General features: G+C 40.3%; 2 protein-coding genes across 3 annotated transcripts; one reads left to right on the top strand and one right to left on the bottom strand.

The window, feature by feature from the left end:
• Window positions 1-455: 455 nt before the first annotated feature.
• TYW3 (tRNA-yW synthesizing protein 3 homolog) lies at window positions 456-8,871 on the bottom strand. The gene is made up of 6 exons (XM_032192505.1): window positions 8,698-8,871; window positions 8,495-8,578; window positions 3,848-3,946; window positions 2,923-2,994; window positions 2,493-2,626; window positions 456-1,654 (listed from the first exon to the last, which is right to left on the bottom strand). The coding sequence occupies exons 1-6, from the start codon at window positions 8,869-8,871 to the stop codon at window positions 1,432-1,434; spliced, it is 786 nt and encodes a 261-aa protein (XP_032048396.1). The 3' UTR covers window positions 456-1,431.
• Window positions 8,872-8,974: 103 nt separating this feature from the next.
• CRYZ (crystallin zeta) lies at window positions 8,975-17,422 on the top strand. 2 transcript variants are annotated; one of them, XM_032192721.1, is made up of 9 exons: window positions 8,975-9,033; window positions 10,488-10,612; window positions 10,975-11,127; window positions 12,644-12,807; window positions 13,632-13,683; window positions 15,103-15,252; window positions 15,674-15,775; window positions 15,870-15,965; window positions 16,246-17,422. In XM_032192721.1, exons 2-9 carry the CDS (start codon window positions 10,496-10,498, stop codon window positions 16,405-16,407), a joined length of 996 nt encoding a protein of 331 aa, XP_032048612.1. In that variant the 5' UTR covers window positions 8,975-9,033; window positions 10,488-10,495; the 3' UTR covers window positions 16,408-17,422. The 2 variants fall into 2 exon arrangements, with proteins under 2 accessions (XP_032048612.1, XP_032048611.1); XM_032192720.1 differs by lacking the exon at window positions 8,975-9,033 and adding an exon at window positions 9,237-9,342.
• The last annotated feature ends 688 nt before the right edge of the window (window positions 17,423-18,110 follow it).

Raw genomic sequence — 18,110 nt, forward strand, 5'->3', positions numbered from 1 at the left:
CTCATTCTCTGCAGGTAGCCAACAGCTAAGGTCAGCATCAAGCACAGGCCCTTTCCATTCACGTGACTGACAACAGTTTCTCCACAAAGACATCTTGGTCTCTTGCTTTCCCATGCTCCAAACGGATGCACATGCCCTTGTCAAAGTGCTCAGCGTGTAAGTTCACAAAGCTAACAAACTCCACAAAAGGCATGAGCTTTTTTTTGTTTGTTTTGTTTTGGAGAGCCTGCTACTGCAGACGTAGTCTAACCAGTCTTTCAGAATCTATTTAAAGCCCTCAGTTTTCCTTTTGACTGCTACCTTGCATGCCAAATTTTTTACAGTGGAATTAAAGTGTCCCCAAGATGTAGGTTTATGTAATGGAAACAATGACAACCACCTAACTGTACCAAATAAACCATTTCCTTCAGTCAGGGTCCTGTGAGGCTTTGTTAGTAACCACTCAGTCATAAAAATAATGGCTTGGAGTTCATTGTTGCTAACATTTACAAATTCATCATTTTTCTGCAAAATAAACTCCAGCATGCACTGACTTTTTCAGAGGGACAATACAGGAATATATACAGATTAAATGGTGCAAACATCTGTAACATTTAAGGCACGTCAATATTTTATACCCTGCTAAGAAAGCCTGTTCGCATACACTTGGTTGACTTTTTGCCCAACAGTTTGGACTGATGCTGGGTGCTGACCAGATAGAAATGTATCTAAGTGAGCTAATGAAATAACAGTTTACGGAGTTGGCTAAAAGAAAAGTAACACTCAATAGCTGCTGGCCAAGGGAAGCAGAACACATTAAAGCAGTGGGGCTAGAGCTTGAAACAGTAAAGTGCAGGAAAACAGTGCCAACCTTGCTGCTCAGTGCAATAGTTAGGACAGGATCCTGGAGGCACCAGGCTGAAGTCTGCATGCAGCCATACTTAAGTTTTTCTTTCCTGTACTAACCTCCAGACCAGGTACTGTACTGCAGCTGACTAATGAGTGGCTGTGTTTTCTGAAAGAGCCATCTACATTGCTGCACACTTTTCTGAGTTCCTACTGGGTCTAAAAACTTTCAAGGATAACAACACAGTTTTTAGAGTCTCTCCTCAGGAAAAAAAAAAAAATAAAAATTAGCAGGCCTAAACCCAGCAATTGAAAGGGAAATGCTTCTACAAAGAACAGGGCCAAAGGCTATAGCAAACCAGTCACTTCTGTGATAACTGACACAGTAAGAGAATGTTAATTCAACAGTGCTGTTAACAACAACAACAAAAAAATGAGGTTTTGTTTCCTGTGCTTCTATGGCATTACATCTGTCCACAATTCTGTTTAATTAATTTTCTTTCTGGTAGTGTCCATAGGAGTGTTACTACCTAGAGCAATTTCAGTATCTTATAAAGAACATTACAGCTATCATCCAGTTTGTCATTTGCTTTCAAATGCCTTAGTCTATATCATGATTTCAGCAAAAATACCAAGGTTACTTTCTGGATCATCCTCAGGCTCTAATTCTTCACTATGATCCTTTGGAGAGGTGTGTACATCTTGTTCTTGAATGGTCTCTCTTTTTCTTCTGTGAACGTACACTGAGTGATACTTCTCCGTCTCCTCAGAATGCAAATTGTTTGCACTGACATCAGCCTCCAAAGCTAACTGTAAGCATTTGTAGAATCTAGAAAGACAAGCATGTAGTTATTTTTGTTGGTTTGCTCAGAATCTGCAAAACTGCTCTGAGAAATGAATGCTTTTGGAATGCAATCAAAACATATTAAAAAAATCCTTACTAATGTTGAAATGGTCTAGCCAGTTCTGGAAGAAAAATTAGAAATACAAGCATGTGTCCTTGTGTATGTCATGCCACTTTGCTCTGTGATGCCACAATGCTACAAATATTAGAAGCCTATTAGTGATTACATTCATGTCCCATTAAGATCCAATTAATCTTACAGAAAACATAAATGTTATCAGGTCACATATCTGATGAATGATGGCACTGATGACCATATGGACATATAAAAATAAATTGGTCTTAGTATATATAGGTGTCTCCTCAGCATTTGATCTTCGTGCTCTTTGGCTCTTCTGCTTATTCTGTTCCTCGTCTGGAAATAAACATATAGACCCCCTAGAGTGTAGCCTTCTAGCACCTTCATGAAGCACACTGGTTTTGGAAACTATACAAAACATTTAGTGGATTAAAGTGTGCATTGCATTCTGAATACTTCTGAAACAGTTACTGAGTTAGAACAACAAATGCTGCTGTAATCATTAGGAAAAAAAAAAAAACATAAATTCTACTCAGTAATACACAGTCTGCAAACTCTTTGCTTATAGGTTTTTTGCTTCAATAGTTTATAGTCTTCTGAGCTAAAAAAAAAAAAAAAAAGAAATTGTAATTTAAACATCTGGGGTATGTTTGTTTATCTTTCCCCCCCTTAAATAACACCCTTAATGCATTTTTCACTTTTGGAATTAGATGTCATGAATAGGATTAGTATTATCTAACAAACCTGTCAATCCTCCTTGTGTTTTCTTCCATTTTCCGATTAGCCACGTGTATAAGAAACTCGATATATTCTTCAGAGACCATCAACTTCCCCATGTGGCTCAATGGAACTTCTAAGCAGTGAGTACTCCGGACAGCCTAAAAACACACAGAGAAGGATTTCTCTAGAATACTTTTTTTTTTTTTTTGAAGGTTATGTAAGCAATATGGGCAATTCATCACAGGAGAACAAAACAAAACAACCAAACAAAACCCCTAAACTTATCCACACAGTTAGTTTGCTGTCAAATAAAACAATGTTATTTCTTCGCAACAGCTTTCTCTTTCATAGCTGTGCTTCACATTAAGAGACACAGTCTAAATTGTAAATATTTGAGGTTAGTATTAATGAAATATTTTTTATATTCTTTACAGCTAAGGCAGTAAGTCCTTACCATCATAATTTTTCCTCCTCTGCCAACGGTAATACCAGAGTTCTTAAACCCAGAATCAATAGCCACTGAATGCTGCAGCACAAATAAATGTCGTTAACATGTCATATACACTTTCACAGCAAGAAATAAATAGGAATGCAACGTGATTTATAAACTCCGTTTTTGGGGGAAAAAAAAATGAATTTATTCAAAACACCATTTCCCTGAATTAATGCAGTAATAGTTACATTGAGATGGCTTTAAGATCAAACCCACAAAGTGCCACAAATTTTTATGGATGGTTTTCAAAAGAACTACAGCCAATTGATTGTCTAATCCTAAACCATTAATCCAGATGGGCCATTGACATCTCTCCTGGCACTTTACTATTGCATCTTTAAGAGCTGGTAACCATACAGACAATCATACAACACTTTCATAGTTAAAACTGCAGCAGTACTTTAAAAGAACCTAATCAACTCTCTTCTCCATTAATGAAGGAATAAAACCATCATGCATTGCTCTCCAGAGTCACACTGAAAAAGCAGAAGACAAAGGTGCTACTCAACTAGTTGAAATGCTGGAGCCAAATGGCTTGGCCAGTAGCAAAACAATATTTTAAAAAAAAAAGTCAATTTCAGCCAGCAAAAACGATCTAGGCTCACTGCTTTATTTATTTATTTATTTATTTTTACAAGCCAACCTGCTTCAAAGAAGAAGATTAAACTGTAGTTAAGTAATTTTGTTTTCTAAAAAGTACAGCAAGATCTCTCCTAAGTTTAAAGCTGTTTTCTTCATCAGCTTGTAATACCACAGTTGTTAAACATATAGCACATCTGGGACTATTTTCAAGTGCTAAAACTTACTCAAGAGCCAATACTTTTACTTTTCTAGCAAGGAATATAACAGACCAACAACATTACATTGTTACTTGATGTAATTTTACCAGAAGCTGTGCATCTTGCAGCTCTCGACAAAGCACATGAAGAACAAATGGTTCAAACTTGAACACAACATCACCAGTGGCTTTTTCTAGTGCTGTCATCTGAAAAATACATGAAGAATTTACATTAATACTGTAAATATGTATTGTTAGTACCAAAACAACTAAAATAATAGTTAGCATATGAAGCAAACATTAAAAACATAGCAAATGAGATCCAAGCTATCATGTTCTTTCAGCTGCTTCCGATTTTTCATTGCTCATAATGCACAAAAACTCCACAGATTTCCACGATTTTGTTTGCTAAATTGATTAGGTTCAACAGAAATTCATGGTAAGGTAAGACTTCAAAAACTTTAACGTGCTTCCCTGTTTATTTCTTTGTGAATCAAGTGAATTGATGCAGTCACTACAGTATGGGAAGAGGACTGTTTAACTGCAATCAGATGAAACCTGAGAAGTCAGGTGTTTGTTTTGTTACGCTGTTCTTTACCAACAACCACATTTACTTTCTGAAATATATTTCTCAACTTCAGAAAACTTTCTGAGCATCAGCCAATTGAATATATGGCCTAACATATTTGATCACATTTTAATCCTAATTTAAACAACAATGCATAGCCTACAGTGTAAGAGTTAAAGAAACACAATTCAGGGGCTGAAATTAGACATATAAACAAACAAGACAAAAAAAAAACAAAACAAAACAAAAAAAACCTTAATTACACAATTCAAGAAGTTACCTTAAGACCTAAGTTCCAGTAGCAGAATGAGATGCTAGTAACATTTTTTTTCTGGGTTTGCAAGTGTGGAGAAAACTCTATGACATTCTGTATGTCATATTAGTACAATTTCTCTACTTTTCAATGCTATCGTTATGTAGAACAACCTTTAATGGTTGATACGGCTTTTTTTTTTTTTTCCATTCAGATGATCTGCTTTGATGCAGTTGTATTACTTACTCCATTTTATGATTTAATCCTAAGTATTGCTTGTATTTCGGGTTCTTGTTCACCTTCACTTCCTTTAATTTGCAGTGCTAAAAAGCTTGCTACATTAACCTGAGAAGTTTCAGTGACTTTCCTGTATTTTTTGTTTCATCTAGCCTCTCATCTTTTCTGTAAGACAAAAATATTCAATAAAATCTTCAGGAAATAATCAAATTCACATGCTTTTTAAGGCACGATGACATAAAATTGCTGAAGTAACACATTTTTCATTTAAGCATTGCAAAATATGTAAATATATTTATGCATCATCCCATCTGTAAATGTTCTTATTTTGAGTTGAAAGCAGGTCTTCCTGAACGTCTAATTTATGTGCCAGATTTTAAGAAATGCCAAGTAACCACGGCTGTGCTAAAGCTGATGAGAAACAGAAATGACCAACAGTGCATAATGCAGCGTTGTACAGAAATACCTAAGCTAACTTACTTAGTGTTTGCTTGGACCTGGAAACCAGTTGTGTTGACACAGCGCTCCACTGAGGTGAACATGCCCTGCTTGAGAGTGTGCTAACGTGGTGAAAAAGCTTCCTTATCCAGAAGGCTACGCAGAGTCAGTGCAGCTCCCCTGCAGGGCCCTGCACAGGGCGGCTGTGTGCACCCTGAGGCCCCTGCGCCGTGTCACGTCTGCCTGGGCTGTGCTGGTGTCAGCAAGGGTACCAACACGCAGCAGCCGGCATTCGTGTGGCTTAACCCAGGCCAGGACCTGCCATCAACATGTTCATTGCCTTTTCAGAGTTTTTTCCCTTGTTTGAAACTCAGTTCTGACCATCTGAGCGACAGTGTCCTGCTTCAGCAAAATGATTGGCATGTACTGTGGTTGGAAGCCAAGCTAGACAGCCTTGTCTCTGCCGCAAGCATTATAACAGAGAACGCATTATTACCTGTGAGCAGCGTGTGTGATTCCAGTGAGGGTGTTTTTAAGGGTTTCTGTTTCCCTGCAAAAGCTAATTAATTTAGCAGATACTTTAGAGGTAGCTTTTCAGTGAGAATACAAATAGCTACAAAAGCCCTATTGGCTGAAATTATCAATGTTTGTTAGCACCACCTCAAAGCTGTCTTACAATACTTATTTCATCAAAAAGCTTACTAATGGAACAAAACATTTTTGGTAATTTTTTTTTTTTTTTTTTTAAATCATCATCTTATTGCTTCTAAATCAATTAAGTTTCTGTAAACTCAAATTAATAAGAAATTACTTTCAGTAGTTCCCTATTAATTCCACAAACCTTGAGGCCCAGACTTGCTCCCAGTTAAGTGCATGGGAAAATACCTATTGGGAACAAGAGTAGGTACCTCATGTTACAGAATCATAGAGTTGTCTGCATGGGAAGGGACCTTGAAGATCATCTGGTTCCAACCCAGTGTCTAAATAGTCAAAGTTTAACTGCTACCATGAAATGACAGAAAGTATTTGTCTCTGGTGAGTAAGAAAGCTCACAAGAATGAAAATCCCTCTCTTTAGACCACAAGACCAATTGATAGAGATAGGAAGCAGAAAATGACTGGTATCGTTTAATGAAACCATGGCAGCACATTTACTAACACAGAAAACAGCCCCTATTTCAGGAAGGGCAAATGTCTGTGTTGCAGCAAACACTTTCACTTCCATGTTGTATGGCTCCTAGCCCAGGTATGATACCGTCTGACAAGAGCAGCGTGTAGCCCCCTGCATTTGGCAAAACCTACTCATGAGACAGGGATGAGCAATGATGCACTCGTGAGAAACCTTACACTCACAGTCAAGTACTTGTAAGGTATCCCGTACTAACACTTTTGTGAAAGGTTTGTCAGCAACAAACAGCAGCTGAAGACATACTTTATAGGTCCACCCATACCTACGGGTGGATTAAACTATGTATGCATAGGGCCTGGTAGAACTGAACACTCTGCGTGTGCATATCCTGAAGTACTAAATGCTGGCTACCCCAGTTTTGCTGTACACACATCCAGAAATCCGAAGCTGAAGGTGGTTGAAACTCACACCAGTAAATTGTGAAGGAAAAGAAATACACCAGTTTTATGTCACCTGTGTAATTCTGAGATTATGCTTGCGTCACGTCAATAACCTTGTGAAGAGCTCCTTAATAATACATAATGCTTTTTCTCTAAGTGCTGGGAGGATACTGGGATAAAAATAAAATAAACATCTCATGCTCATTAACATACATGGTGAAGTGAAATACTTTGAAAGCAGAAAAGCAAATCGGAGTATATGATTCTGATTTCCCTTCTCATTTCCTAAATATCGGACTGGCAAACCTTTATCAAAGGTGTTTAAAAATTATTCAGACATTTTTCTTACAATTCATGCATTAAGAAAAATCCATTTTACTTGCTAAAGGAATGGGAAAGATCAGAGTATTTCCTCTCACAGGAGTCAATAGCAACATCCTACTGTGTCCTACTCAGCCTGAAATATACTGATGGAAGTAGCAGCAAGTTCTGTTCTGCTAAAACAAATACCAGTAAAGAATATTTGGAAGATTTTTTTTATATGAATGTGTGCAAATGTATACATATGGCAGAGCAAGCTGTGATTTGAGAGAAGGAATTTGGGACCTTGTAACTGCTTCAGTTCTGGGACAGACCATGGAAAGACATGCACATAGAAGGTACAGTATTTTGAAAGAAAAAAAAAAAATTATATTTCAGGGGATTTTAAGACACAATTCAAAATGCTGTGTAAGAGATTCATTGTTACACTATTTTCAAGTGTCTGCTTGTAAATGAAGGCTGTTCTCACAGCAAGCAGGGCTCAAGACTGTTTTTAATGAAGAAGTTACTACATATGAAATGAACATACTCACTCACCGGCATGCTAACCTAAACACGTCTGCCTTTACTGTAAGCAAAGGAATTAATTTTGGTCGCTTCTTAAACTGCTGACCAAAACAATGAAGCAGAAATAGCCACAGGTTATGGAAGTTGATCACTTCCATTAAAGAAACATTTGTTAACCAGAACCGACCCATTCTGTAACCCACTTTACAGTTACTGCTGCAACACGCGTTTCAGGCTCTGACTGGTGGAGAACAGGACGAAGGCCACATCATCCTGCACCTGTGGAGCAAGCATCATCTCAGATGGTGCCCCGGAACTTGTGTTAGGCAAATGCCTATTTTCCTGAGGCAATTTGGTATTACCAAGGCACACGCTACTCTATTTTAGCCCAGCCTTGGCTGTTAACGACTCAGTCATCATTGTAAAAATACCAGCAAGTATCCTACAAAAATCAGTTTTATTTTGCTGTTGGAGGTGAAGGCATTTAAACCAGAATTAATCTCCAGTTGATACCTCGCTGGCAACCCAAGCAGCAGGAAAAACAAAGAATAGATGAAAAACACAGTTACTCTGACAGGAGCCTTTCAGGAAAGGAAGAATACCTACTACAACGGAAAACAAACAAACAAAACAAAACAACAAAAACCAATCGTGCTTATTCTGAACACAGGGAGTTGTTTGGAAAGAAATATCCCTGCTGCGAACTCCCCCCCGAGGGACGGCCTGCTGCTGCCGCAGGCCCCGCAGCGCCTCAGGGCACGCTCGCTGCGCGCCGACAGCCCCGGTGCGCGCAGACGGCGCGGCTGGAGCCCGGCCCGGCCCGGCCCGCCCCGCCCCAGCCCGCCCCGCCCCGCCCCGCTCACCAGCTCGTCGCGGCGGCACGGCTCGTGCGTCACCAGCAGCCACACGCAGCCCTTCTTCGGCGCCCCGCGGCGCTCGGCGTCCTCCTGCCGGGGACAGCAGCTCACGGGCGGGCTCCCGGGGCGCGGCTCCCGCCCCGCCCGGCCCCGCTCCCTCCCCGGCAGCCCCCCGGGACCGGCCCCGCCCCGCCCCGCCGTGCGCTCACCGCGGCGCCGCCCTGCGCCAGCACCAGGCGGCCCGCGCAGGAGCTGGTGGTGCAGAACCGCGCCCACGCGTTCAGCAGCCGCACCACGGGCGCCGCGCGCTCGTCCAGGGCGCCCTTACGGCTGGCGTCCGCGCGCGCCAGGCGCTGCGCCTTCCACCGCCCGAAGGCCGCCATGGCGCGGGGCGGGGCGCGGCGGCCGACGGGGGCCCGCGAGGCCCAAACCTCCCTCCCTCGCGTGAGGGCGGGGCCCGCGAGGCCCGCAGCGCCCGCCCCCGGCCGCGCCCCGCCGCCGTGCAGCTGGGGCCGGCCTTCCGCCGCGGGACGGGGCCGGCGGAGGTACGCGGCCGGCGGGGGGGCCGGTGCTTGTCCCCGGGCCTCCGCTGTACCCCGGGAAGCGGGGCGGGACCGGGCGGCGGCCGGGGCGGGCGGCGCAGGCCGCGGAGAGCGCGCAGGTGGAGCCGGGGCATGGCGGAGGGGCGGGGCCTGATGGGGCGGGGCCTCGGGGGCGGGGCCTGATGGGGCGGGGCCTCGGGGGCGGGGCCGCGGCCCAGAGCCGGGGCTGTCGCAGAGCCGGGCCATAGCGGCTCGGGGCCCACCCGCCGGAGAAGCCGGGCCCGGCTCCTCTTGGTCCCGCGGCGCTGCAGGGTGGGTGCCGCGCCGTGCCCCCCGGGCCGTGCCCCCCGGGCCGTTCCGTGTCCCCCGCGCCGTTCCGTGCCCCCGGGCCAGGCGTGCGGTGCGGCCGGTGACCGGTGCTCACGGCAGCGGCGCACGGCGGGGGGGGGGGGGGTTGTTGCCGCCTCCCCGCGGCAGGCTGCGGTTGGCCGGGCCTCCCGGCTCCAGCAGGAACCGAGCATCGGCAGCCGTGCAGTCCGCGTTAGGCGCGGAGAGCAGCGTTCAAGTCGGGCACGTTTCCAAGCGCAGCCTGCCTGCGGCCGCAAAGCCCGCGGCTCCTACACACAGACACAGCGTCCGCGGCCAGGGCCGAGCCAGAGCACGGCCCGCAGGGCTCCTGCAGCGCCGCGTACGGCTCTTCGCAGTCCCGTGAGGATTTGCTGTGCCCAGTAACGATCCCGTCTGAACGGGTCATGTTGCTGAAGGAGGTCCATACAACTTTTCCTGCGGCAGAAGTACTCCACTTGTGGCGTTAGTTAATACCTTACGAAAGGGTGCATTGGGGTAGTCCCAGCTTGACGTGTTGATAAATTGTCATCGCTGACATCAACACGCGGGGCTGTGAGCCACCGTCTCTGCTGCATACAGCTGCAGTGGCTAAATCCAAACCCAGCTGACATTATGAACTGCAATCTGTACTTTATTTTTTCCTGACTTATTTTAATATCCTATGGTATCTTTTAGTTTTGAAAGCTGGTTTTTTTTTTTTTTTCTTTTTTTTTTTTTCGTTTTTGCACGAGTTTGATAGTAAGCGAAGCAGGGACTGCAGTGCTACTTGGTTAGATTAGCCAGTCAGCTGGTGTGCAACAGGCTTTTCTTCAGCAACTCAAGGTTTATTGTGCTAGAAGGTAATAGTACGTGGGCAGTGCTTTTCCCCAAAGTACCACGCATCACTGCATACGGTATAGCCAGTGCAATGTTTACAGGAGCTGTTGTAGAAATACTTCTATGGATAAATTATTTCCATATAACTCTTAATACCCATGAAGTCCTGCAAATGGTGGGGTTATTTTTCTGCCTTTTGGGGAGACTTTTTTTTTTTAACAAAATTTAAATCAGAAGTGAGGCTTGTTTTAATCAGTTACTTGAGAGGAGGTTGTTTTCTGTCTTTTTTCCAGATATTCTGATGGCTATGGCAACCACAAGAAATGTAATGAGAGCTGTCAGAGTGTTTGAATTTGGTGGCCCTGAAGTACTTAAACTCCAGTCAGATGTTTTAATTCCTGTCCCAAAAGAAAATCAGGTATGTGAATTGTATGGCCTGAATAGCTACACAGAGAACAGAGTGTGAACAATGAAGTGTGCAAAGCAACACTTTTCATCCTCAGTTTGTACTTGTCGATCAGCCTGTTCATACTGGCCGAGACATCATATTTAGCAGATGCTTGTTTTTTAAACTGTTCTATGTACTGTTGTACACATTCCACATAAAGGATTACCTGAATATAACTTTAGTTCAGTGCTGGTTTAGTTCAGTTCAACGTTGTTTTTTTTCGTGCTGACTGTAGGAGTTTAGTTAAAATGCTGTGATGCTATGATACTCTGCTGTGAATTCTAAACTTTAAACCTTTTCAATTATTGTTTAACAAACTTGCTTTCTTTTAGGTATTAATTAAAGTCCATGCCTGTGGGGTGAATCCTGTTGAGACATATATTCGTTCCGGGAATTACGCTAGAAAACCAGCTTTACCTTATACTCCTGGCACAGATGTTTCTGGTGTGATTGAAAGTGTTGGGGAACATGTGACAACGTTCAAGGTATTTATATGGTGGCTTTTAATTCATTACTGTGTACTGAATCCTCTTTGTGTGATTGCTGTACTACTGTTACTGTTTTGCTGCTTATAATAATTTAATCTATTTTGGAGGGAGAAAATCATTTTCATAGACTGGCAAAAGCTTGCAGCAGGATCATACTGGCAATGCAGAGTCTGCAGACTGAATTGTGGGGAAGTTTTTTAGGCTGCTATGAACCTCCAAGTGTTACAAGGTCTTGGACAAGGCACTTCAGTTTGTCTGCTTAAAGCAATGATATCAAGTGTACAAAAGTTGTGGTTCAGAAGTACTTTTGTGGCATCACAGATATATTTGAAATTATTATTTGGTAATTCCATGCAGAACTGAAATAATTCTGTATGGCTTTCGGGGAAATGAAAATAGCTCTTATTTTGCTGACCAAAAAAAAAAAAAAGCATAAATTAAATATTTGTTGTTAAGACAGGTCAAATACAGTCTAGTAATTTTACTTAGGTTTTCTTAGAGGGGAGGATATTTTGGAAAAAAAGAAGGCAATTATCATTTTGCTAAAAGATACCCATGAAATTTACATAGTTTTTACATCTGTTCTTCCTTTCAAGTTACTATAGACTGTTGGTCTCAGACAAATGTATAAATTACTGTAAAAATCATTTTGGAATTTCCCAACTTCACATTTGTGTAACTGTTGTGGGAGAGGTGAGAGATTTGGTTATTCAGGGAGAAGAATCATGTTTATTCATATTTTCTTATCAGTAGCTTGCTCTATCTGCTATGTTAGCTTTTTGTTCCTTGTGGAAATCATGATGCTTGTTGCTTGAATAAAAGAGAGTAGTCTGCATGCTGTGTACTTACGGCAGTCGACACATAAATAGTAGAAAAATCAGACCTAATTAACTGTGAAATTTAATGGGTGATGATGTTGTTCTGCGAGCAGATACATACTGAGTGGGATACGTACCCGGACCCGAGCAGCTGGCATTCCAGTCCACCAGCAGGAATGAAGCACCTAAGCACACCTGTAAAGTACAGTGCTAGGTGGTCTGTTTCCTGCGTAACCTAGTGAATTGATGGCTTGAGTATTCGCTGCTGAAGAACAGCTGCAGTATTTACTTACTTTAGGGTATATTGTGTGTCTTTTCTCCATGTTTAAACAAAAATAATTAAGAAACCTTTCTTCTGTGTTTGTAAAACTTTTTTTTTTCACTTGAAATCTGTGAATGAATTCTTTGATGGTCAAATTTATTAAGTTTAATATTAATGAGACAGTAGGTTTGTGTGTTACACTGTAGAGCACTGTAGAGCAGTAATTATGACACTTTAAGTATATGAAATTATATGGTTGCTGTTACGTTGATTGTATGCATTAGCATTTCTAAAAATCTTCTCTGTGGCAAAGATAACAGTTCATTTTTAACGGGAGAGCTGTTAGAAATAGACCGAGCTAGTTCTTAATGTTTATTACAAAAGGAAGTAAGACAAATTATTAATTTCTCTATTTCCTTTTCCTGCTTTCTAGAAAGGAGACAAGGTTTTTAGCATTGATACGATCTCTGGAGGTTATGCAGATTATGCACTTGCTGCAGCTAATCGAGTCTTTCCTTTGTCGGATAAATTGGACTTCAAACAAGGAGCAGCAATTGGAATACCCTACTTCACTGCTTATCGTGCTCTTTTCCAAAAGTAAGTTGCCAAATCTAAGCTTCTGCATTTTACTTTTGAACATTTAAAATACTGAATCCCGTGTTTGTCATTGTCCTGTAAAATGGGGGGATGGAGACACTAACAAGTGCAAAATGTTTAAAAGACTTAAGTTATATTTGTTATACCGAGAGAATTGTCAGATAATTTACCTAGAAGCTAGTGACTGTATTTTCCTGTTAAGTGTTCCTTCTTAAGAGAACAGACGTGGAAAGGCTTCTTCAGTATGTATCACATAATAAAAGTGCAACTCTTTTTCAGTGCTCACTGGTGTTCTAGCTAGGGAGGAAAAATGGGAATAGTTCTAATTCTTAATTAACCTGACAATGCGCTGTAGAGCAGAATCACCTCTTTTCTTTATGAACCTCTCTGGTAAAGAAACTCTCTATATAGGCCTGTCTGTAGGACTGTATAATGACTAAAAGCCAGACTTCCATGTCAGCTAGATGAGAACTTAGAATTGGAAGTCTGGTTTGGTGTAATAGAACAAACGGTTAAAACTCGTGTGGTTTATTTTAAGTTTTTTAGCAGGTGAAGATTGTGAATTGGGGTTCAGTATCAGACTGTTACATGCTGCTAGTTGCATGTTGACATAACTGTATGTTACTTGAATTCATAAATTAAAAGGTTTATTTTGTCTCCTTGTTTTCCAGAGTCTGATTATACCTGTTTAGTGATAACATAAACTGGAAATAATTATGTGTAAAAGATAATATTTAATGTCAGTATATGCACTCTAATATATAATGATTATGTATCATAATTGTAATGTCCATGTTTGTTTGTTTGTTTTTGTTTCCTTTCAGAGGCCATGCTAAAGCAGGAGAAAGTGTTTTAGTGCATGGTGCAAGTGGGGGTGTAAGTATTTTGAGAAGGCAGGTTATAGAAAATGCTCTTTTCTGTCCTTCTATCTGCTTCTGTCTGATTTACGGTCACATTTGTATCAATAAATGGATTAACAAAATAGTTTTTTCTTCCAGACACTTTAGGATACTTTTTTTCTTAAAGCAAAAGCCCTGTTATCCCTAACAACTATGAAACTGCATGAATGATTGCATAAGGCCCCTAATAAAGAAGTCACATAATAAACACATTGCGGCAGTTGGAAGTTGATCCAGAAGCTGTATAATCAATCTTCTTCAGGTGAATCTAATAATGGAAAGCTGTAATTTTAAAATACGTACAAGGTGTTTTCAGTTCTCTGAGAAGTAATCACTGTTATGTAGCAACTATGCATTTCTGGGATATTTTTACTACTACCTAACAGCTACCTGCCCATGGAGAGATACTGGAACACATGAATTTATGACTGAATACTATGTTAAATTGCACATCTAATTTTCCTTGGTTTTACATGACAAGGTAACTTTTATCTCTGTCACACAACATAGGAATTTAACTCATCTCTCATACTCTGCATTTTCTTGTTCAGCTTCTACTGATGAGCCAAACAACTGCTATGAAATGACAGTTTTACGAATTATTTGGTAAACAGCAAAAAGGTGATTTTGACAGTCTCATATGGGGAAGAATTCTGATATCATTCTAAGATACTGCAATGCCATTCAGCATCATAGCCTCTTTTTTTTTTTTTCCTCTATAAGCTAAATGTAGTGTTTCTATAGTTACATATTTTACTTGCTTTCTTGAAATGACATTGATTTTTGGTTTGCTGAAACATATAGTCCAAATCTGTTTTTTCTGTGGAATTGTATCCTTTGCTATGGGAACATTTACAAAAGCTGTGAGATACACATATAGGGATGAATCACATGCTGAAGAGAAAAGATAGTTTGTGCTGCATCTTTTCTGTAAAGTCATGCTGTCTTCCATAATGATTCTTAAAAATGTACCTCCTTTTGAATTTTTCACTGATAATCAGTCTGGCTGTAATGCATTTTAATTGATGGCATGGTTGTTTTGTTTTTGTTTGTTTGTTTTTAATATAATTAAAATCTGATGGTCTGCTACTGGGAAAAGGTCTACCCTTTTCCACGCAACAAAACACAAAATTTTACTGTGTCTCCAGAAACATATTTTCATTTACCAAAGACTATTGGGTTATCCTTAAGCTTCAAGTTACCTATTATAGATGAAAAAGTATCAGGTCAACTTTTTAAATGGTTAAGTTCTAAGTCACTGGTAAAATATATCAAATATTTTATTTTATCAAATAAAAATAAAATAAAATTTGATAAATTTGGCATTTTGATATTTGATAAATTAAGAAAGAAAAGGCAAAACATTTTTAATTTTTTCCTTCTTCCTCTTATTCAGGTGGGAATAGCAGCATGTCAAATTGCCAGAGCTTGTGGTTTAAAGGTTTTGGGTACGGCAGGAACTGAGGAAGGCATGAATATTGTTCTGAGAAATGGTGCTCACCAAGTATTTAATCACAGAGAAGCTAATTACATTGATAAAATAAAGGTACGTTTGTATCAGGCCTAGCTGATGCAGCATCTATTTTTCTTATTAACATTATAAAAATGTATAAACAGTTGTTTCTGGAAGCTTTTAAAAATAAACGTATTTAGGAACAATAGTGAACTGCCTGATTCATTTCTACAAGAAGAAAAGATTTTCCAGGTCAGAAAAGCTGAGCTTTCTTCACAGGCAATGGCATTTAAAAACTTACACATTTCAGCAAATCTCAATATGATAATTTATCATAATTCAGCTTATCAAAATTTGCTAAAGTTAAAATTATTAACTCTTAGCCTTAGCACAAAGCCTGTATTTAAAAATTAAATAATAAATTGTAATATATATGTTATCAGTAGCATATGAAATATGCAACAGCACCAAAGCAGTAGTTGACTTTAATAACATGTTATTGTATTTTGGATAGGAATACACGAAAATGCAAGGAGTTGATATAATAATAGAAATGCTCTCCAACATCAATCTTGCTACTGACTTGCATCTGTTGTCCTATGCAGGAAGGGTGATGGTAGGTATATAAAACTCACTGACTTGAGTTTTTTTTTTTAGCGGTGCAATTCAACAGTTATATCTTAAATTATCTTTTAACTTCATCGTAACAGGTTGTGGGCTGTAGAGGTACCATTGAGATAAATCCAAGAGACACTATGAGTAAAGAATCTAGCATAATAGGAGTTGGTCTGTTTCTTGCAACTGAGGTATGAGAATAACATTTTTATTTTAAAGAATGCTCCATTGAACCTATTCCAGTACCTCTGTATTTCCTGTTGAAATAGTTAGTCTATTTTAAAAGGGGTAAAGAAAGCATATTTTTTCTGGAAGGAACTTGTTTATTTGTTCTTTTACATTCTGATTTCATCTCAGAACATCATAAAATATTCCCGGGTTGTAAAATTTGGTTTAAAGCTTGCAGAAATTATTAATACTTTTCTAAAATGTAAACACCTTGTGGTAAATGCTGTCTTTTGTTTTATGTAGGAAGAAAGGCATGAATGTGCAACAGCACTTCTTGATGGCATAGAAGCTGGCTGGCTGAAACCGATTGTAGGCTCCGAATATCCACTGGAGAAAGTGATTAAGGCTCATGAAGACATTATTCATAGCAGTGGTGCTCGAGGAAAGATGGTGCTCCTTCCATAAAGTCTTCTTCCATTTATTTTCTAGCTGTTCTAACTGCACCTTTGCTTATATGATTCATTGAATATATTTTATAAAATATACTTTTGATCAGGTTTGAAAGGAACAGTAAATGCTAGCTTACTAATTATATTGATTCATTAATCTGTTTTATTTTTCTAAGAAATGGACTTGAGCGTACTTTAATTTTTGTAACTTTTTTGGCTGATGTGGAAACAATAACTTTTCTTTGCTGGTGAGGCCTTCTGATGGAAACCTAGTGGTAGGGAAACTAGTATCTAAACTGGAATTTAAGATCATCCTCTTTACAGGGAAGCTATAAGTAGTGCAAAATGAATCCTGCTTTTTAAGCAGATAGACAAATATATGTAGCTTACTATATGCATGTAACCAGGACTGTAAATTCTTTAGCTAACGTTTTGTTCATCCTTTGTCACAGAATTTACTTGGAATCCATTGTTAAATTATTAAGGTAAGAGACGGCCCCACAATGTGTCTCTTTAAGCCTCTTCCTCAGATCTTAACATTTTGTTTTAATGCTTAGGGGACCACTATTGTAAGACCACACAGATAAAGGGAATGAAAAAATGCAAGTGTTGTACAAACTCAAAGAGAATAATATGTGCTAGCAACTACCTGAAACATAAGCTGAGCAGAGCACATCAACAGCACCAAATTCAGTTTAACTGGTTTAAACAGACTCAGCACAGTCCACAGAAAAGGAGCCACCTCTTCTTGGTGTGGACTCGGACTCTCTGTCAGCTGCCTGCACACTGACAGCCCACCCATTGGCAGGGCCACCCCTGGTGGCAGCTGCCAGGGAGGGTGAGATTCAACCCATTGTGGCTCAAGCATGGTGAGGACATTTTGGGGAAACTGATACTGGAGGGGTGACTGATGGGCAAGAGTGTTAAGTCATGTACCTGTGTTATTTGGAGTAAGGCCTTAAAGAATTGATTAACTGGAACTACATATCTAGCTGCAGTAGAAAAGAACTGAATAATTTTTTTTTTTTTTTCTTTCAGCTTTTTTTCCTTTTTCCTCCCTCTTTTTACTCGTATGCTTTTAAATACTCTTTAGCTTGACCTTTGTTCAGGGGGTGTTACTTGAGAGGTTTATGATTTACAATTATCCCTTTCTTGCTTAGTGCAGTTTCTATATTACAGATAGATAGTGTTAAGAGATGAAATTTCAGAGCAGAAGTGTCCCGAGCAGTGTCTGCTGTGGCGTTGCTCACCAGAAGGTGTCAGGGTAGCTCTGCTGTTGCTATTACACTGCTGGCTTCTCTGTACAAAGGTAACATAGCAAAGTAAGAAAACATAACAGACTGTTTTGTGAAGAAATTTAGAATAACAAATCTTTTGTGCATTTTTGAAGTTTTGCACAAATGGAAAAGGGTGTTTTAATATTGGAAAAGAATAAAAATAATGGCATAGCAACGAACACAAAATGCAGGAGGGAGTAAGGAAGCTGTAGTGGGTACTTTCAGTCTAAGTGCAGGAGATGCATATTTGAGAGACCGGAATTGTATTGCTGGTGTTGTTGCAAAAGTAATTTTGGGCTTCAGCTGGTGTGTAAGACATTGTCACCTCTGTCATGCCAAGGGTGGGGGGAACAAATTTCTCAGAATTGTAGGGGTTGAAAGGGACCTCAAGAGATCATTGGGCCCAACCTCCCTGCCAAAGCAGGTTCCCTAGAGGAACCAA

This window comes from Aythya fuligula, chromosome 8 (assembly GCF_009819795.1).
Source record: "Aythya fuligula isolate bAytFul2 chromosome 8, bAytFul2.pri, whole genome shotgun sequence".
Taxonomy (NCBI): Eukaryota; Metazoa; Chordata; class Aves; order Anseriformes; family Anatidae; genus Aythya; species Aythya fuligula.